General features: G+C 37.9%; 1 protein-coding gene across 1 annotated transcript in view; it reads left to right on the top strand.

Moving 5' to 3' along the window:
- Positions 1 to 4,805: 4,805 nt before the first annotated feature.
- CCDC15 (coiled-coil domain containing 15) overlaps positions 4,806 to 21,868 on the top strand; it is an 84,775-nt gene continuing 67,712 nt past the window's right edge. The window contains exons 1-5 of the mRNA XM_030917657.1: positions 4,806 to 5,054; positions 5,428 to 5,613; positions 9,827 to 9,976; positions 10,519 to 10,707; positions 18,165 to 18,278. Of these exons, the coding sequence (XP_030773517.1) occupies positions 5,437 to 5,613; positions 9,827 to 9,976; positions 10,519 to 10,707; positions 18,165 to 18,278 (630 nt within the window). The 5' untranslated portion in view covers positions 4,806 to 5,054; positions 5,428 to 5,436. The remainder of the gene's footprint in view (positions 5,055 to 5,427; positions 5,614 to 9,826; positions 9,977 to 10,518; positions 10,708 to 18,164; positions 18,279 to 21,868) is intronic.

The following is a 21,868-nucleotide window of genomic DNA, read 5'->3' as shown; positions in this document are numbered from 1 at the left end:
CTGTGCTTCGGGATTCGCTGAACTCTTAAAAAGCATTTTCTGCATCCTGCTGGTTGTAGAAGTGTTTTCCCTGCAAAAAGTTGTTGAGATGCTTGAAGAAGTGGTAGCTGGTTTGGCCACAGGTCAGATGAATATGGCGGATGAGGCAAAACTTCATAGACCAATTTGTTCAACTTTTGAAGGGTTGGTTGTGTGACAAGTAGTCAGGCATTGTTGTTGTTGTGGAGAAGAACTGGGTCCTTTATGTTGACCACTGCTAGCTGCAGGTGTTGCACTTTTCAGTGCCTCATTGATTTGCTAAGCATACTTCTCAGATGTAATGGTTTCACCAGGATTCAGAAAGCCACAGTGGATCAGACTGGCTGCAGACCACCAAACGGTGACCATGACTTGTTTTTGGTGCTCTGGGAAGTGCTGTGGAGCTTCTTCTGGGCCCAACCATTGAGCTGGACGTTGCCAGCTTTGTATAAAATCTACTTTTCATAGCACGTCTCAATCCAAATGGAGAAATGGTTCATTGTTGTGTAGAACAAGAGAAGACAACACTTCAAAATGATAATTTTTTGATTTTCGGTTGGCTCATGAGGCACCCACTTATCGAGCTTTTTCACCTTTCCAATTTGCTTCAAATGCCAAGTGGCCATAGAATGGTCAACATTGAGTTCTTAGGCAACTTCTTCTGTAGCTATGAGAGGATCAGCTTCAATGATTGCTCTCAATTGGTCATTGTCAACTTCCGATGGCCGGACACTACGCTCATCATCTTCAAGGCTCTTATTTCCTTTGCAAAACTTTCTTTCTTTCTTTTTAAGTTGAGACAGAGTCTTGTTCTGTCACTGGAGTACAGTGGCATGATCTCTGCTCACTGCAACCTCTGCCTCCCAGGTTCAAGTGATTCTCCCACCTCAGCCTCCTGAGTAGCTGGGATTACAGGTACGTGCCACCATGCCCAAGTAATTTCTGTATTTTTAGTAGAGAAGGGGTTTCACCATGTTGGCCTGGCTGGTCTCAAACTCCTGACCTCAAGTGATCTGGATGCCTTGGCCTCCCAAAGTGCTGGGATTGCAGGTGTGAGCTGCCGCACCTGGCCATCCTTTGCAAAACTTCTTGAACCACCACTGCACTGTATGTTCGCTAGCAGTTCCTGGGCCAAATGCATTCTTGATGATGCAAGTTGTCTCTGCTGCTTTACAGCCCATTTTGAACTCGAATAAGAAAACTGCTTGCATTTGTTTTTTGTCTAACATAATTTCCATAGTCTAAAATAAACATAAACAGCAAGAAATGTTATTAGCAAAAAAAAAGTGAGAAATGCCCATTAAACTGATGTATAACATAACCACATTTATTCAAGCATGTATTCCAACACGAAATGGCAAATTCCAACAATGCAAAAACCACAATTACTTTTGCACTCACCTAATAGTAGCTGTTTTTTGTTCCTTGCCCCTCTGAGTGGAGGTGGGATGAGTTTCCTTCTTGCTATGCAGTTACTCAGTGCTATTGCTAAACCACCTCCTCCCTTTTTCTTAACCTCACCTACAACTTTGAATCTCATGTCACCAGACTATACCATGCTTGGGTTTCCAAGTTATACTTATCCACCAACCTCCAAGCCTTTTCAAGATTGTTGCTTCTGGCTCTCTCCAACATCATTCTTGATATATTTTTTGGTGATTTCGGTATCCTCATGGATCATCCAATCAATGCTCTGGTGCTCGGTTTCTATCCCTTCTCCAGTGATCTTGTTCTTTAACCTTCCTTAGCTTTCCCTCCTTTGGTCATACCATAGGCTTTGACAGCACCAATAACCACAGCCTCTCCATACACTCAGCTCCAAGCATCCTACTCTCAGACCACCACCTCTTATCTTAGCACATTCCTTTGAGTATCCTGTTCTAACAAACCTTAGACCACCACAGGGACCTACAACTTATTGACTCTACCAACTTTTCACTGTCCCTTACCTTCTACTTCCCATTGTATAACAAATGACCCTCAAATTTAGCATCTTAATACAACAAACATTATCTCACATAGTTTCTGGTTGGGCGGTCTGGCTCAGGGTCTCTTATGAGGTTGCAGTCAATTGTTGGCTGAGAGCACAGTCTGTGAAGACTTGATTAGGGCTGGAGAGTCTACTTCCAAGTTCATGCACAGGGCTGCTGTCAGAATGTTTCAGTTTCTTGCCATGTGATCCTCTTTATAGAACTGCTAATTATGTACATGGCTTCTCTCAGAGCAAGAGATCTGAGAGAGAGGGAAGGAGGGAGGAAAGGGGAGAAGGAGAGCAAACAAGTGCATATCAGCATGTCTCTTATAACCTAACCTCTGTAGTAATACACCACCCCTTCTGCCATATTCTGTTGGTCATGCAGACCAACCTAGGTATAATGTGGGAGAGGGGACTACACAAAGGTGGGGATCATTAGGGGCCATCTTGGAGGTTGGCTACAATACTATTTTACAGAGAAAACAGAGTAATCAGAAGAGAATTTCCATAAGCTCCTACCACCACATTACCTAATTATCAGTTTCCTGGGTATTCTAACTTTTCTGCTATTATTATAATTAACCATACCTCCTGCTATCTAAGGCCAATCCCTCCACTTGTTCACTAGGTTCCATTTCCTCTATGAGGTTTGTACAAAGACAAATCACCTAACATTTCTCAAAATGTATCCCCATCTTTAAGTGACACACGACTGTAGATCCCCAAATTCTCTCATATCTCTCCTGCATCATTAGTTTTCTCCTGTCTACTGGTTAATTTCCATCAATAAAAAATATATGCTATGATCTTAAATAACTCTCCAATGATCCTACCTCTACATTCAGCCACCTCTTTCACTGTGTCCCTTCACAACAAAATTCATGGAAAGAATTGTCTAAAATTGCTGTCTCCAATTCCTTCTCCTACTCTTTCTTGCCTAGCCCATCAGGCTTTTGCTCTCCAACTGCTCTAAAGACACTGCTCTTTTAAAAGTTATCAATGACTTCCACATGGTCAAATCCAATAGTCAATTTTCAGTCCTTACCTTATTTGATCTGTCAGCAGGATTTAACACAGATGGTCTGTCCTCAATGGAACATTTCTTTTTCACCTGGATTTCAAGGTATCACACCCTTGTGATTTTCTTCCTTGGTTTACTGATTAATCCTTCTCAATCTCTTAGCATTCTCCTCCTCTTTTTCTCAGCCTCTGTAATAGTGAAATACCCTGGGGCTGTTTTAGGATTTATTCTTTCATCTGTCTCGATTCAACCCCTTGATGAGTCCATCCAGTCTCACGGCTTTCAATCTACAGGCTAACAACTCTTAAATTTGTATTTGCAGCCCAGAACTCTTCTCTCAGCTCCCGACACTTTTTCTCATACTATCTTCTTGGATGTTGATTAGATAAATAAAACTTAATCTGCCCCAAACTGAACTTCTGATCTTCCCCTTTCCAAATCTACTCCTTCCACCATCTTCACTATTTCAGTAATTTCATCCTGACAGCTGCTCAGGATGAAGCCCCTAGTTTTCCTTGACATCTCTCCCTCACACAATCCATATCCAAACCTTCAACAGATCCTGAAAGTTTTGCCTCCCAAATAACTACAGAATTCAACCACGTATCATCATCTCCACCACTACCTCCTTGATCCAAGACATCATAATCCCCTATCCAAATTATTGCAATAGCCACCTAATTGGTCTTTACAGTCTATTCTCACTACAGCATTCGGATTTTTTTTTTTTTTTAATTTTAAGTCACATTATGGTGTTCCTTTGCTCCAAACCTTGCTCCAGTGGCTTCTCATCTCAACACCTATGGTGGCTGACGATGTTCGATTGGACTGCCTGCTTGACCTACTGTCTCAGCATTCTTCCCCTTTCACTCTGCTCCGGTCACACTATCCTCCTGACTTTTTCTCAACGAGCCAATGCTCCCACCTTGGGGCGTTTGTACTTGCTGTTGTATCTGGAACATGTTTACAAAGTCTCCATTGAAGAGCACAGTGGCCTCTTCTATTATCTCATTTAAGTCTTTGCTGAAAAGTATCGCAGTGCAGCTTTCTCTGGACATTCTAATATTTCATCCTTCCCATTCCCACCCTGCCCGCTCCACTCCCTATCCGCTTTCTTTGCTTTTACTCCACATCACAGACATTTACTTACTCATTGTTTATTCGCTTATTTCCCCTCACTCTATTGTGAATTCCCTGAGCAGGGATATTTGTTTCGTTCATAGCTACGTATCTCCGGTGCTTGGAACAGCACTGGTATATAAAAAGCTCGTAGTAATGTATGTTAACCGAATGAATAAATTATCCTACAGTGATAGTCAAGTGTCTCTGGATTACAGCAGAGCTTGCAGCAGAGAGGGAGACCACTTAAGAGGCCATGATGTCCAAATACAATAACACGTACGAAACAGCGTTGTAAAATGAGCTGCACAGAGGATCCGAAAAATTTGTTAGCTTAATTTGTTTCTCCAGGAAGCCGTGCGAGGCTCGCCTCCCTCTTTCATTCTTTTGCCGTGGTTCCCTCTGCTGGGACTCCTGGCCCGCCCAGTCTGCCAGATCACAGGCCCAACGCGTCCCTTTCCGGAGGGATTTAGGAGGTCTCGGCGCTGGTCCAGCAACTACATTCCCACCTCGCCTCAGATGGCGCATTACCTAGCAACCGCGCGTACCCACACGTTCCCGCCCCCTCAGCCGGGCAGGAAGAGGAAGTGGCGATACCACGGACGCTCAAAACCCCACCTCTCACGCCTTCCCAGCTTCGGGAGGGGACGCGGGCCCGGAAGGGGCGGGCACAAGGCTACGAAGGGGCGGGACGGAGCAGTTCGGCCCAAAGTGGCGGTTTACTTGAGGCGGTTGCCTTAGTACAGCGAGTAGACTGAGTCTGTGGCGAATTGCGGGCCGATTCCCGGCCAGTGCCATCTCAGCCGGAGTGGACCTCGGGGCCTCAGAAGCAGACTTGTATCTGGCCCGAGGCTCCCAGCCGTTCAGCGCGTCTTCCCATAACCGGATACCGATTATTGGGACTCTCGGCTGCAGACACAGGTCCCCGCCCCTCCCTCTTTCCCCGGTCTGCTGCTGTCATTCCTCCCTTCCCGCCTCACTGCGCCCACAGCGGGGCACAGCCATCGTTCTGTCATTCCCATCCTTTCTCTTCGCTCTCATCGCCATTTCTTCTAGAAGGCAACTTAACAACCTTTCCTTGCCTCTTTATGCCTATTTCTCTTCCCTTCTTTTCTTCGTTTTTCTCTAGAATACTTGTGTTTCCACTCCGTGCCAGGCTTCTGCCTCCAGGGCTTCTCTTCTTTTCACGGGCCTGTGGCTCATGTGTTAGGAGGTTTTAATGCAGTCGTTTGAAGATTTTAAGCTTTTAATGCAGTCGTTTGAAGATTTTAAGCTTTTTCTTTCTTCTAACCAGGAGTCACAGATGCTGGGAAGTATGGCCCCAAAGAAACCTCGAAATACCACAAGGTTGCCCCTGGCTTTAAACCCCCTGAAGAGCAAGGACGTGTTGGCAGTGCTGGCTGAGAGGAACCAGGCTATGGTACCAGTTGGGGCATGGGTGGAACCTGCCTCACCAGGTAGTTCGGAAATCCCAGCACATGTGAGTGTCAGTTTGATCCAAATATGGTGGGGTTCCCCACCACCCTTTTTGTTAGCCTTCTCTAATCCTGGGTGCTTAAAGATGAACAGTCCGAGGATGCTGTTTCTATTCTACCATACATAGTTTATGTTCTTGCATCAGGATTATAGAACAAACAAGTATTTGCCAAAACTTGATTGCAGCTTTAGTTGGCATAATCAAATGCTTATTACTCACCTACTATAATATATAGAACATAATCTACATGGAACAGGTTATATAGATATATATCTGTGTATCAGTTTACGTCAGACTCTTGATTGCTTGCTATGCCCAAGACATAGGCACTATCTACGTCTTCCAGACACTGCAACTTAGTATGGATGATAGTTGGCATACTTTAAGTAACATTAATTGGTTGCTTAAGGTTTATGATAAATTTTGTAATGAGGATTCAGGCAAAATGGAGTAATAGAATAAAGGAGAAAGAGATGAACTTTGGTAATCTGAGAAAGTCTAACTAGAAATTCCACGGTTTCTGATAGTCTTTCACCAAACTGTGCCCCATAGCTATTTGTTCAAATTTAACTTGGCACTTACCACATTGTGTTATGGTAGATTGTTTATGTATCTTTTCCTGATGCAGTGTGAGCTCCTTGAGCATAGAGAACAAATCTCATTTATCATCACATTCCCACTTTTATCTTAAATACTGCCTAATATAGACACTCATGAAGTATTTATGAAAGGCACAAAATGTCATCTGTATGTGAGACAAGGTGCTGAACATGGATGAAAAAAGGATAAGGTGTGTTCCCTCAGTGTACTTGATCTCAGAGGAGAAATGAGACATGTTTAAATGTTAAAGCAATGCAATATACTATATTCATTCATTTTATTTATGTTTGCACATATGTATGTGTATTCATTGATTTATTCCTACCCTGCCTATTTCCAAAAAGGATTTTAAGAGTCTAGGTGGTATATCTGTATAAGTTCTAAGAATATAATGCTTAATCAAGAAGCTATGACATTGGGTTGATGTGACCCAGGAAAGTGTAAATGAATAATTTGATCGGAGAAGGGAAGGGAATGATTCTCCTATTAAGGAGAATGAGGAGAGTAAAAAGCAAGGTTGAGGATTCTAAGGGTAGATTAGATTGATTGGAGTGGAAAGTTTAGTAGAATGGTCATTGACAGGATTATGGAAAATAGGGATGGTGGAGTACCATAGGAAATTTTGGAGAAGGGATTGACTTTTCAAAATGTTTACAGGTGAATGTCATGATCAACCAGTGTTTTGATTAAATTAATTGCTTCAAAGGTTTTGAAGGATAGGGAGTGATTGGATCCTGGGGATAAATTAGAATATAATTATAACAATTTAAGCATGGAGTATAGCATCAAAACTTTGTTAGGGGTAAGAAATAGAGAAGAAAAACCTTGAAAAAGGGTGGTTGAAGTGCTTGAGCCACGAGTTTTAGGCTGCAGTGAGCTATGATCATGCTACTGCACTCTAGCCTGGGAAACAGAATGAGACTCCATCTCTGGGAAAAAAAAAAAAAAAGTGGAATGAGAAGGGATGAATGCAAGAAACACCCCACAAGTCTCGGTAAGATTTGGTATAAAGATATTTTGGTATTTAAGTTGTTGACACCTTTTTAAATTGCTCAAGTTACATCTGTATAGTATCAGTAGTGTATCAAACTTTTTCTATGTTAAGAAGTATTGAATATCGTATTCACACACATTAACTCAAAATATTAAAGTCTTGGAACATGGATAAACATAACTCTTTTCCTGATTTAAAAATTTCTGATCAATTCCAGCCAAAGGAAGTTTGATCAAGCATCTAATAGAACTCCTTATAGCTTTAGCATGTCTAGTCTGGGTATCCACCCTTATTAACGGATATAGTTCTCTCAGCTCAAAATAAATGCTGAATAGTTACTTCTAAAGCTTGGCCCTTAGATCATGTCTGTTCTAAAGGGGAACTTCTACTCATTTTTCTCCCCAAAATTTCAGGAGGCCATCAGGATTCCTCAAAGTGTCATAGCTTTAGACTACCTCCCTCCAATAATTATTAATAAATTAGCATCAAAAGACACTGCTGTTCTATCATCATATATGGGATTGCATTGTTTTATAATTTGTTCTGGTTAGCTTTTGCTGTGTAACCAGCCACCCCAGAACTTAGTGGTATAAAGCAAATAATACTATGTATCAGGAATTTGAGCAGGGTACAGTGGTAATGGCTTGTCTCTGCTCCATAGTGTCTAGGGCCTTAGCTGGGACTCAAATAACTGGACATGTCTGAGTCACCTTGACTATTTTCTGGGTATTGGTTGGAGCTAGAAAATAATCAAGCTGTCCCAGTCATGTGGCATCTGCTGGGCTGTAATGTCCAAGATGGCTTTCTTATTCATATAGCTGACACTTGGGCTAGGATAACTAGAATGTCTGGGTGCTGGCTAGATACAGTTCTCTTTTCGCATGGGCATCTCTATTTGACTAACTTGGGCTTCCTCACAGCATGGTAATCTCAGAGTAGTATGAATTTTTACATGGTGCTGACTTCCTTCAGAATGAGCACTCTGAGAACCCAGGTGGAAGTTTCTTTATGACCTGACTTGTAATCTTGTAGAGTAAAAGAGGAGCACAGAAAATGGTGGTAAAAGAAAGAGGCTGAATGGCTTAAACTTGTCTGGGACTTGAGTTAAGCTGAGTCAGTTGTTCAGGCTTCATTATGTATATATCTCTCCACTGGAATTATTCTACCTAATTGTTCTTTGACAGTTGTACACTCCACTAGAATAGTTTATGGGATAGACACCTTGGAAATTTTAACTTAAATTGAAATTTGAATGCATTTGATTTTGAGAATTTAATGACAGCCTGTAAAATGATCAGAGGCACCCTCCAGAGTTAGAAGTCGGAATCACTGAGTTAGAAGGAATAGGTAGGAGATATGATGATGATTTTATTTAATTTGAAAATTCCTAGTGAAAGAGAGACATAAGCAGTCTAGAGTAAAGCAGTGTAGAGAGGAACATAATTGTTGGAGTCAGAAACTTCTAGTTCTGCTACTAGTTAGCTATATTAAAATTACTGTATCCTCTTGAACCCCAGTTTCCTCATCTGTAACATAAGAGATAAGAATACCTACTACCAAAGGTGGTTTTGAGAATAGAGTGCTACAATGTAGTTAAAATACTTGTCACGTAATAGATCCATAATAATGATAAGTGCTGTTAATGAGGATGACTATGATAATTATTATTCAAAGCACTTAGAGGAGATAAATGCAGATCAAGATCTCAAATGGGATAAAGTGTTCCAGATTATTTAGAACAAGCTTGTCCAACATGTGGCCATGGGCCACATGTGGCCCAGGATGGCTTTGAATGCGACCCAACGTAAATTAATAAATTTTCTTAAAACACTATGCATTTTTTTTGTGATTTTTAAAGTTTATTTTTGTGTTTTAGCTTATCAGCTACTGTTAGTGTTAATGTATTTTGTGTGACAGTTCTTCCAACATGGCCCAGGGAAGCCAAAAGATTGGACACCCCTGGTTTAGAATATGTTTTGGAATTCAGCAATTATATAAATATATATTGATTACCCTTAAGTCAAGGCTCTCTACTACATGCCGTAGGGGAAATAAAGGAGAATTGAATACATATCCTGTCCTCAAAGAGTTCATAACGTAGTAGGGAAGTCAAGAAGTACTATACTCAGTTAACATTGGTGAAATGAGAAGTGTTATAGCATAAGAGGGCTTAGAGGAAGAAAGTGTTGTGGAAGGTACTGGGGAGTGGGTATTAAATCGTTGTGAAAACTGAGTAGGCCTTTACTAGGTGGAGATGAAAGGAAGGGCATGCTAGCTTAAAAATGGAGCATAATGCCGAATATGAAGACATTTTACAATATGACATACTTGGTGAGTGGTAAGTAACCTGGTGTGTCTTGACTATTTACTCCATTTTAGAAAATGTGTAACATATGATAGGTTTTATTTGGTTCATTAAGATTTAATGAGACATCGTTAGGTCCAGTTCAATAAAAAATTTAAGATTTGATTTGAGTACTCATACATTCCAATTTTTTTGTACAGAATGGAATTATTTTTTTTCAGAATTGTATCCTTATCCTGACTGTTCTGTGTTTAAAACAGCCCTAATGGACAAAACTGCTGACATTTAAGTTCATTTTCTATCTTTTGTCTTTAAAGACATCAGCATATTTGATTGAAGAAGAACTAAAGGAACAGCTAAGAAGAAAACAAGAAGCTTTGAAACATTTTCAGAAGCAAGTTAAATACCGAGTAAATCAACAAATTAGGTTGAGAAAAAAGCAACAGCTTCAGAAGTCTTATGAAAGAGTAAGTTCAAAAGTGAGCCTGATTAAAGATTGAATGGAAAATATGTATGTTATGAGATAAGCTATTAGGCAGTAACAGAATTACTTTCCTTTGATTATATGCCTAATATAATCTGATTAACTAGTAGACTTTTTTTGTAGAGAAATAATGTTTTATTCCTGTGTTCTGACTCAATTTTTTGCTTTTACCGAGTAGTTAAAAGCAATGTCAGAAGTTTGGGTTCAGACTTGAGTTTGAATTCTGGCTTTGCCACTTAATAGCTATTGACTTTCGGCTAATTACTTAACTTCACTGATTGTAGTTTCTTCATTCATAAAATAAGGATATGATACTTCTCTCATAGGACTGTGTGAGAGTTAGATGAGATAACCTAAATTATTAGCACATGGGAGGTGCCTGGTAAATGTTCATTCCTCTGCCAGCTAAAGCCTCTCCCCTGCCCCCCACCCCAATTTAAAATCTCTTGAACTGCTTTAGAGGCATTATTTGATTGCTCTGGATTGGGGTAGAATGTTACTATCCTCCTTTCTTCCTTTGTGTAGGCGGAAAAAGAAGGCTCTATAGCCATGCAGTCTTCAGCAGCACACTTAACTTCCAAAAGGACAAGTGTTTTTCCAAACAATTTGAATGTTGCTATTGGAAGTTCTAGGTTACCTCCTTCCCTGATGCCTGGGGATGGAATAGAGGATGAAGAGAATCAGAACGAATTATTCCAACAACAAGCCCAGGCTGTAAGTACCTGTTCATTTTATTTTATGTCTATGATATTTTCCCCATCCCCTAAACTATAAATATGACATCTCGGGTATGAGGTAGGGATTAAGAGTTGTCACACTCAGCTTCACTTTTTATAATCACCTCTTATTTTTTTTAGCTTTGTAAAGTGGGGAATAGTGGAATAATGCTTTTTAAAAATTTTAAATTTACATCTATTTGTGTTTGGTAAGACACTCTAAAATTATCTAAAGAAAGGTGCCAAAGTGTTAGAATTAAAAACTTATTAGAAAGCACTTTAGGTCAAGAACATGGATTTTCCCAGTTATATTGAAATTACATTCTAGGTAAGCTACTATTAGTTTGTAGTATACAGAGAGAAATAATTCTTAGCTTTGTTGCAAAGAAATTCAGTACACATAGGTGGCATTTCATTTATTATTTCTTTTTGTCTCATTTTTCTTATTTTTTAATCTGATTATCACAATAAATGAATCTATAGTTGTAGGTTAAAGAATAATATAGTAAATTCTTAACATATCCAGAGTTTTTGGAAAAATGTAATTTTTATTTAATGACTCATTTTATGTACCTAATATTTAAAAATTAACCACTGTGAGTAGATTCATCCATTCAAATTGCTTGACTCTGTCCATTTAGCCCCCACCTTGGTATACCTGAGCTTTTGTCCAGTTGATACAGTCTTCACCTCTGCTTCAGTAATTGTTCTTCATCTTATTTAAAATGTATTCCTAGAAATAATGAGAGGAAGAGAGAAAATATGGAAAATTATGAGTATGTGAAAATAAAAGCTGTATCACTGCTTAACATACTTGGTCATAATTTAATTGTGCTATTAATATAAATAGGAAAAGCTTTAGAAGCATACATTATCATGTTGAAATACTGTTAACATTTTTTTCTTTGTCCACAACTATTTGACTCTTTCTTGTCATTGTTCAGTTTGTAATAATCATTTTTATTTGTTAGCAAATATTTATTGAGCCAGGCACTGCATAAAGTACAAGGAATAGAACATTGATTTAAGACAGACACAGTCCTTGCTTTCGTGGTGCTTGTAGCTATTAGTCCCACGGTTGTGATGATTTAACTTCACCTGTGTAATACATAAATAGAACTCATCAGTCAGCAGTATTTGCATATGCTGTTTGTTATGGATTGTAGCGATACTAAGGAAATGTGAAATAGGACCCTCCATGGGTTTATATTTTCAGGTAGAAATACAAAACTAATAGACCACTCATTATATTATATAATAATATAGAGAAATTTTCTGTGTTTTGCAATAAAGTTGTGCTATGGGAGTTCAGAAAATTTTAAGAAAACAGTAGGGGAAGAATTCATGGGAGAGATAGAATTGAACTACACATTTTGAGTTGGTAAATTCAAGATAATTGTTTTTCTTAGAGATGGAGTCTCACTCTGTTGCCCAGGCTGGAGTGCAGTGGTGCAGTCCTGGCTTACTGCAACCTCCTCCTCCTGGGTTCAAGAGAATCTCCTGATTCTTCTGCCTCAGCCTCGCGAGTAGCTGGAGTAGGTGCCTGCCATGCCTGCCAACATGCCTGGCTAATTTTTGTATTTTTAGTAGAGATGGGGTTTCACTATGTTGGCCAGGCTGGTCTCGAATTCCTGAGCTCAAGGGATCCGCCTGCCTTGGCCTGTCAAAGTGCTGGGATTACAGGCGTGAGCCACGTCACCTGGTCAAGATAATTTTTTCTTAAAAAACAAACAAACGAAAAGCCTAGAATCTGCAGTGAGCTTGGTGTATTTGGGAATAAGTGATGGAAACTTTCCAATTGATAGTTTCTAATGGAGAATAACCAAAAATGGGGTTGGATAGGGAGGAAGAAATCAGGTTATGAAAAACCTCAAATGTCACAAGATTTTTAAAAGCTTTTATAACACCCCTGCACTTTTTTTTTTTTTTTTTCTGGAAAGGATATGAACTACTGAAGAACGTTCAGTGACTTTGAGCCTGTAAACTTTGACCATATGACTCCATGACAATAGATGCTTTTTGATCTTACCACGTCTGTTGCAGTTTTTACCCACTGGATGTCACCATAAAACTAGACAATGAGACAGTTCAGGCACGAACTCCCTTAGTTTATCTAGAACTGGTTGGGTAAATGGTACACATAATTCACTTTCTGAATGTTAGTACACTTCTCAGTTTTCTTGTGTTGGTGTTATAGAAACATGGGATCTTGGAGTTGGAAGAGTTTTAAAAATTCATCTGACATATTGAAATATTTATGCATGAAACTGTTTGATGTCCGGAATACACTTAAATGATAAAAGAATGAGGTAAAGAAGGGAGTTACGGATGAAACAAGATTGGCTAGGAGTTGATAATGCTGAAGTGAGGTATCCATATCTCTCCATGGTGGTTCATTGTAGTGTTCTGTTTACTTCTGTATATGTTTGAAGTTTTCCATAGGTTTGAATTTATTTACACTTTTATTAAATGTTAGAAAAGGATATCATCTGGTCCTATCTTTCTCTCTCCAAGGAATTCTATTCTTTTTTTTTTTTTTTTTAACTTTAAGTTTTAGGGTACATGTGCACAACGTACATGTTTGTTACATATGTATACATGTGCCATGTTGGTGTGCTGGACCCATTAACTTCTCATTTACCTCAGGTATTTCTCCTAATGCTATCCCTCCTCCACTGCTCCACCCCATGACAGGCCCCAGTGTGTGAAGTTCCCCGCCCTGTGTCCAAGTGTTCTCATTTTTCAATTCCCAACTATGAGTGAGAACATGTGGTGTTTGGTTTTCTGTCCTTGAGATGGTTCACTCAGAATATGGTTTCCAGCTTCATCCATGTCCCTACAAAGGACATGAACTTGTCCTTTTTTATGGCTGCATAGTATTTCTTGGTGTATATGTGTCACATTTTCTTAATCCAGTCTATCATTGACAGACATTTGGGTTGGTTCCAAGTCTTTGCTATTGTGAATAGTGCCACAGTAAATGTATGTGTACATGTGTCTTTATAGTAGCATGATTTATAATCCTTTGGGTATATACCCAGTGATGGGATCGCCGGGTCAAATGGTATTTCTAGTTCTAGATCCTTGAGGAATTGCCACACTGTCTTCCACAATGGTTGAACTAGTTTACAATCCCACCAACAGTGTAAAAGTATTCCTATTTCTCCACATCCTCTCCAGCACCTGTTGTTTCCTGACTTTTTAATGATCGCCATTGTAACTGGTGTGAGATGGTATCTCACTGTGGTTTTGATTTACATTTCTCTGATGAGCAGTGATGATGAGTATTTTTTCATGTGTCGGCTGTATAAATGTCTTCTTTTGAGAAGTGTCTGTTCATATCCTTTGCCCACTTTTTGATGGGGTTGTTTGATTTTTTTCTTGTGAATTTGTTTAAGTTATTTGTAGATTCTGGATGTTAGCCCTTTGTCAGATGGGTAGATTGCAAAAATTTTCTCCTATTCTGTAGGCTGCCTGTTCACTCTGATGGTAGTTTCTTTTGCTGTGCAGAAGCCCTTTAGTTTAATTAGATCCCATTTGTCTATTTTGGCTTTTGTTGCCATTGCTTTTAGTGTTTTAGTCATGAAGTCCTTGCCCATGCCTAAGTCCTGAATGGTATTGCCTAGGTTTTCTTCTAGGGTTTTTATGGTTTTGGGTCTAACATTTAAGTCTCTAATCCATCTTGAATGAATTTTTGTATAAGGAGTAAGGAAAGGATCCAGTTTCAGCTTTCTACTAATGGCTAGCCAATTTTCCCAGCACCATTTATTAAATATGGAATCCTTTCCCCATTTCTTGTTTTTGTCAGGTTTGTCAAAGATCAGATGGCTGTACATGTGTGGTATTATTTTGAGGGCTCTGTTCTGTTCCATTGATCTATATCTCTGTTTTGGTACCAGTACCATGCTGTTTTGGTTACTGTAGCCTTGTAGTATAGTTTGAAGTCATGTAGCATGATGCCTCCAGCTTTGTTCTTTTGACTTAGGATTGTCTTGGCAATGTGGGCTCTTTTTTGGTTCCATATGAACTTTAAAGTAGTTTTTTCCTATTCTGTGAAGAAGGTCATTGGTAGCTTGATGGGGGTGGCATTGAATCTGTAAATTACCTTGGGCAGTATGGCCCATTTCCTCATTTCTTCTTCCTCAAAAACAACTATTTGAATTCTTTTATATTTTGGTGTTAATACTCATATTTCTAAGTAACATGCTAGTAGTATTTCTTCTTAATTAAAACAAAATTAGACATTTTTATTGATTTCCCACTAGGAAGGATGAGGATTTATTCCTCTTTCTATCTGCTGCCACCACTACACATGCACTCTTTCCACCCTTGTCCTCTCTTTGTAGTTATATTATAATTTTGCTGAGATCTATGTTAAGCATTTATGTTGTTATGACTACATAAACATTAATCACAACTGATCCATAAGTAAACTATGATTACTTTTCCTTCTATGTATGGCTTTTTGTTTTATCTGGAGTTATATTGATTTTTCATTTGCTAGGTATTCTGTTTATCTAATTATGAGTAATTCATCTCCATCAGGGAATCTAAGCCTTAGTCAGAGATTTAATGGTAGTCTTTGTTAATAACAGTAACAACTACAAAAGAATCAATAGTGTGCCTAAGGTTCTAGATAGAAAAGACTTTGGTCAAATTTTATGTTTTGAATGTTGACATACATATAACACATGCACATATGCATATGTACATTTAAACATATATATGTAAGTATACATACAAATGTGTATATATATACCACAGACATTCACACAGTTACACATATATGTAATGACCACCATCGTCTTGAAGAGAAATGTGCTTATCTACTTGTTCATTTTAATTATTACATAATTTAATTTATAATATCCCTCTGGGTTCTATGTTTTTGCTAAATTGCTTGTTAACATTAACTTTAGTCTTTGTATTAGTTTCTGGTGACTGCTGCACGTTAGTTCAAAGTTAATGACTTAAACAATTACAGAAATTTATTATCTCTCAGTTCTGGAGGCCAGAAGTCCAGAATCAGCTTCACTAAACCAAAATGAAGGTGTCATCAGGGCTGTGCTCCATCCTCAGGTTCTAGGGGAAAGTTTGTTTTTTGACAATTCCAGCTTTGGATTGACAATTTCCAACTCTGCTGGCATTCCTTTTCTTGCGGCTACATCACATAAATCTCTGCATGGCATTTTCACATCACCTTCTCTTCTGTATGTTGAATCTCCCTCTACTTCTCTCGTTAGGACCCATATGGATAATCCAGGGTTATCTTCTCAACGTCCTTAAGATCTCAAGATCCTTAACTTAATCACATTTGCAAAGGCCATTTTTTTAATAAAGTAATATTTACAGGTTCTAGGGATTAACACTTGGTATCTTTGGGTGGCCATTATTCACCCTATGACAGTCCTCAAAGCATGTCATGGAAAAAGCCTTTCCAAGATTGAGGCTTGGTGAAGGGTTATGGTAACTGTAGAGAAACGGAAGAAAAATAATGTATATTCTAGCTGCTGAACCAGTTGAAATATCCTGCTTAAGGGCTATAATCAATGTGACTCTAATAGAGGTTTGGATTTGATGGGAAATGAAAATTCCAAACCCCTATTTCAAATTTATTAAAATGGGGATTTTTAAATCCTTGGTCACATGGTGCAGGGCAATAACACCTACCTTAAGTGGCAATGAATAAAACAGGCATAGTCATGGGGCTATTTTTTTTTGGTAATTTCAGCTACACATATCTCTTGCATTGTGAGCAACTCTATCTTGGTTCCCTTTGGCCACTCGGCAGCTGACCAAATCTACAAGCCTTCCTCTTGGCAAAACAAAGAGTAGTATATTTCAAGTTGATTTCTCTGGATAGAGGTATAGACCTGTAGAAACAAGTATAAACAGAGGTGATGTGCTGTAAAAACTCTGGGCTAGTAGAGTGTTTTCATCCTTAGGTAATTATTAGCAAAAGCCATAAAATTTATTTTATTTTATTTTTAGACAGAGTCTTGCTCTGTCATCCAGGTTAGAGTGTAATGGTGCAATCTCAGCTCACTTCTGCCTTGATCTCCAGGCTCGAGCAATCCTTCCACCTCTCGCACCTCAGCCTCTTGAGTTACAGACTACAGACGTGTGCCACCATGGCAAATTTTTTTGGCATTTTCTGTGGAGAAGTCATAGTCATCATTTCTCTTCAAGGGAGAATTGATGTTATTAAACTTTCAGTGAATGGGTTAGTAGTGGTCTTGGCTTTGCCATAATTTTACTGACTAGTACAAGATATACTTTTCCTCCACGTGATACAGTGCTTATCTTTATTTTTTTATTTGTATTTTTATTTATTTATTTATTTTTGAGATGGACTCTCTGTCATGCAGGCTGGAGTGCAGTGGCATGTTCTCATCTCACTGCAGCCTCTGCCTCCTGGGTTCAAGCAATTCTCTTGCCTCAGCCTCCTGAGTAGCTGGGATTACAGGTGCGCGCCACCACGCCTGGCTAAGTTTTGTATTTTTAGTAGAGATGGGGTTTCACCACATTGGCCAGGCTAGTCTCGGTCTTGAACTCCTGACCTCAGGTGATCCACCCGCCTCGGCCTCCCAAAGTGCTAGGATTACAGGTGTGAGCTACTGTGCCCGGCCTACAGTGCTTATCTTAAAAATGATATATATTTTATTTCTTTGTTTCCCTAATGAGATATTCTTTGCAAATTTGTGAGATATAAAATAGGCTGTGCCTCTCTGAAAAATAAATAAAAATAGCTGCATACTGAAATTACTAGACATAAGGAATGAACACGAAATTAACATTTAATATTAGTAGTCATTTATTAGGTGTTAGTTAAAGTAGTTGAAACAAATTGGTTCTTTTGAGATGTTTGAATTTATGTTCTAAGTTAGTTTAGGAAGGCTTCTTGGAGGAAGAGGAAGGGAGATTCAAGAAAAGACTTTAAATAGCTATATATAGTCTTCAAATGTTGAGGGTGGAGAAGGGAGTCATGTAAATTGGGGATAAAAGGACTTTAAGGAAACTAGGAATAGAGTCTCCTAGCAAGCAGTGATGAAAGCAATTAAGCATATATGGAGCACTTGAAGAAATAACTCTTTATTGAAAAAGGTGGATAGAAGGTAAGGAATGTGTCTGGTCAGTGATCTCCAAGTGTATTAATTCAGACTTCAGGTTCTCATATTTTTGTGTACATGCTTTATATAAAGTATACATAATTTCTTAAAGAACTGTTTGAGTAACCACCCTTAAACCAAGTTACGAAGTACAATCTCTAGAATAATGACAATAATATTGTACCACACTATCAGCAGATCAAAGTCTCCTTTGCAAGTAATCTTTTTGTCTTAGATCTGGCATTTTTTAAATAATAGGGACCTGTTTTCCTGTTGGCACACTTGGCGCATTTGGTATTAAAACTTACCCTGCTTTTGTTTGCTTTTTTCCCCCTTTCCCTGGCAGCTTAGTCAAACTGTGAAACAGGCACGTCACCGGCTAGCATCCTTTAAAACTGTGAGTAAAAAAAAGGGATCAGTGTTTCCAGATGATGGAAGGAAAAGCTTTCCCACCCGAGAGGTAAATTAATTTCTAATACATGATTTAAAAAAAATACAGATAAAAAATACAGATAAAGATTTACTTATATCTCAGCATAATTTAGAACTGTAAAATAATTGGAAATAGCCTTAAATACCCAATAGTAGGGGATGCTTGAGTAAATTGTGACATATCCATATGCAGTCTTTCTAAAAATATAATTTTCAAAGAATATCTGAAGGTAAGGGAAAGTGTCTGTGATATAAAGTTAAGAAAAAAGTTGGATTTGAAATTAAGAATTATATGATCCTAATGAAAATATATGTATATATATTCAACAAATACTTATGGAATGTCTGTGATTGCCAGCATTGTTCTAGAAACAGAACTTATAGTGGTGAAAAGACAGACAAAGATCCCTCAAGGAGCTTCTGTGCTGGTAGGGAAGCATATAATCAACAAGCAAATAAATATAGAATGTAATTTCAAGTGATAAGTGCTATGAAGAGAAATGCAGCAAAATAAAAAGATGAAAAGAGTTCCATGTGCATAGACAAAAGCCTAGGTAGAAATGGCACAAGAGGTTAATACTGATTATTTCTGGGTAGTAGTATTACAGGTGATTTTCTTCTGTTTTTTATTTTTAAAAATTGTCATAAAGTATGTTACTTTCTAATCAGGAAAAAAATTGATACTATTAATTTTTAAAAAGAAAAATTCTTTTGATTCAAAACTTAAGTGAGAGTGTAGAGCTAGGCTTAGGAGGATATTTAAGTCTACACTTATAAAATGACATTGTTTTGGTGCCTACCTCAGAATTCACAAATTTGGATCCTAAATTTATGTGTTTTCCTGTGTGTACTTAGTTTTGGCATTAATTTCAATGTTTGATAGGCGGCATCTAGTAAAATAGACCATTAATTTGTTTTTTAATTTTTTTTTGCCATCATCAACTGCCTCATTTAGTTCTTTCCCAGTTTTACTTCCTAATTAGTATACTCTTATATTTTCCTGGAATATACATATAATATATAAATATGTGTGACATATATGTTTTATATATATATAATTTTTGTATTTTTTTCTGTGTCTTGACACAACCATCAAAAATGTTTGTCTCATATGTGTTGGCAATTGGTTGAATACTAAACTGTTATGTTTTTCTCTTTAATTATAACTAAGAAATTTATAATTAAGTTTAAAAAACAAGTGTGCATGGATATGTGTCCACATATGGCAACACATCCCACATGCATTCAGTATGGTTGTCTTTTTCTGGCATTGCCTCATGGCTCCCCAGATAGAGTTTCTTTTGTACCTAAATTATTTTCAGATGTTGGTTTCATGACAGTTTTCATACCTATTGTGGTTTTGTAGTACAATAGTTTGGGCCATTAGACTGACTCCAGGGTACTGTAAGATGACACTTTCTACTAAATCAAAAAACAAACAAACAAACAGTTATCAGATCTTAGAGATGGATATTTATATTGTTTGGAAACATGCTCAGACCTTTCAACTGGTGTTTTTCCAGAAGGTGTACTATATTCACAGTTCTGACTGAAATAATTATCCAGTAGACAGGAGGATTAAGTCTGAGATAACATCTTTGTATAAACCAGTTTTATACGTCAGAGGTGCCATTTAAGTATAATTCATTATTGTTATGGTGATAATGATGAGTTCAGGCTACCTACTTGCTTCCAAGGAATGCATATATGTTTTTCAGGTAAAAATATGAAAAACAAATCTACTCAATACAATTGGGAATGATCTAAGAAATTGGGGAAATTTTTCTTATTACTGGTATCAGTCTTTCCCTCAAATCTCAACAATTTTCTACCCTCTTAGTTGTGTGAAGTGGGAATTTGCAAGTCAGAGAGAACAATCTATGATTGGGTTGAACCCTGGTTTTATTTCCTTGTTAGTTTTAGTGACATTAGAATCTATCTGGTTGTTATTGATCCGGATTTGGAGATACAAGTAGAACACATACTTGTTTGTACTCTGTCAGGTCGCCAAGACTAAAATCGTGAGTCTTCTGAAATTGTTACTGGCTAGAATAGGTGCCAGTTGTCATTTATAAAGTTATTATATTCTCCTGTTTCATTCCATATGTTTTTATATGTGACTGCTTTGTTTGTACAGATGAAGTAGAACTCATGTTTTTTCTCTTTGTTGACTACCAAAACCTACTAAGATAATTTTAGATCTTTCACAGAAACTCAACTTAGTCTCATGAATATGTTCCTTCCTCTAGACCTATTTATATTTGTAGTAATTTTTTTTTCCAGAAAGTGCTTTCTTGGAAACCAGCATCCACTGGGATAAATACAGGAATAAGAGGAGAGTTGCCCATTAAGGTCCATCAAGGTCTTTTACCTGCTGTACCTTACCAGAATTATATGGAAAATCAGGGAAATATAAAAAGTAGAGGGGAAAGATACTGGCTTATTAGAACTATCCACAGCTAACTAAGGATAGGATAAAGGGTTAAGATATCCAGTATTTTTTTAATGGACTTTATTGAGATATAATTCATATATTATACAGTTCACCCATTTAAAGCAATTGATTTTTAGTACACACGGTTTGCACAGGGTTGTGCAGCTGTTACCACAATCTAATTTAGAGCATTTTATTTTTAATTTTTAAATTAATTTTTAAAAATAACTTTTAGGTTGAAAGGTACATGTGTAGATTTGTTATATGGATACATTGCATGTTGCAGCGGTTTGGTGTACTGATTACTTTGTCACGTGACATTACCTAATAGGTGGTTTTCCCATCCTCACCTTCCTTTCACCCTCCACCCTCAAGTACACCCTGGTGTCTGTTGTTTCCTTCTTTGTGTTCATATGTACTGAATGTTTAGCTCCCACTTATAAGTTAGAACATGTGGTATTTTGGTGTTCTGTACATGAATTAGTTTGCTTAGGATAATGGCCTCTAGTTTCATCCATGTTGCTGCAAAAGACATGATCTCATTCATTTTTATGGCTGCATAGTATTCCATGGTGTATATGTACCACATTTTCTTTATCTAGTGTACTGTTGATAGGCGTTTAGGTTAATTCTGTGTCTTTGCTATTGTTAATAGTGCTGCAGTGAACATACGTGTGCATGTATCTTTAAGGCAGAGCGATTTATATTCCTCTGGATATATACCAGATAATGGGATTGTTGGGTTGAATGCTAATTCTGTTTTAAGTTCTTTGAAAAATCACCAAACTGCTTTCCACAATGGCTGAACTAATTTACATTCCCCTTAGTGGTATATAAGCTTTCCTTTTTATCCACAACCTTGCCAGCATCTGTAATCTTTTGGCTTTTTCTGACTGATGTGAGATGTTATCTTGTGATTTTGGTTTGCATTTCTCTAATGATTAGTGGTGATGAGCATTTTTTCACATGCATTGGCCATGTGTATGTCTTCTTTTGAAGTGTCTGTTCATATCCTTTGCCCTCTTGTATGGAGTTGTTTTTTGCTTGTAAATTTGTTTAATTCCTTGTAGATTCTGGATATCAGACCTTTCTTTGATGCATATTTTCTCCCATTCTGTAGGTTGTCTGTTTACTCTGTTGATGGTTGCTTTTGCTGTGCAGAAGCTTTAGTTTAATTAGATCCC

The sequence above is a fragment of the Rhinopithecus roxellana genome, chromosome 15, assembly GCF_007565055.1.
Source record: "Rhinopithecus roxellana isolate Shanxi Qingling chromosome 15, ASM756505v1, whole genome shotgun sequence".
NCBI lineage: Eukaryota > Metazoa > Chordata > Mammalia > Primates > Cercopithecidae > Rhinopithecus > Rhinopithecus roxellana.
The sequence above is the reverse complement of the archived record's forward strand: the minus strand, read 5'-3'. Positions and strand labels throughout refer to the sequence as shown.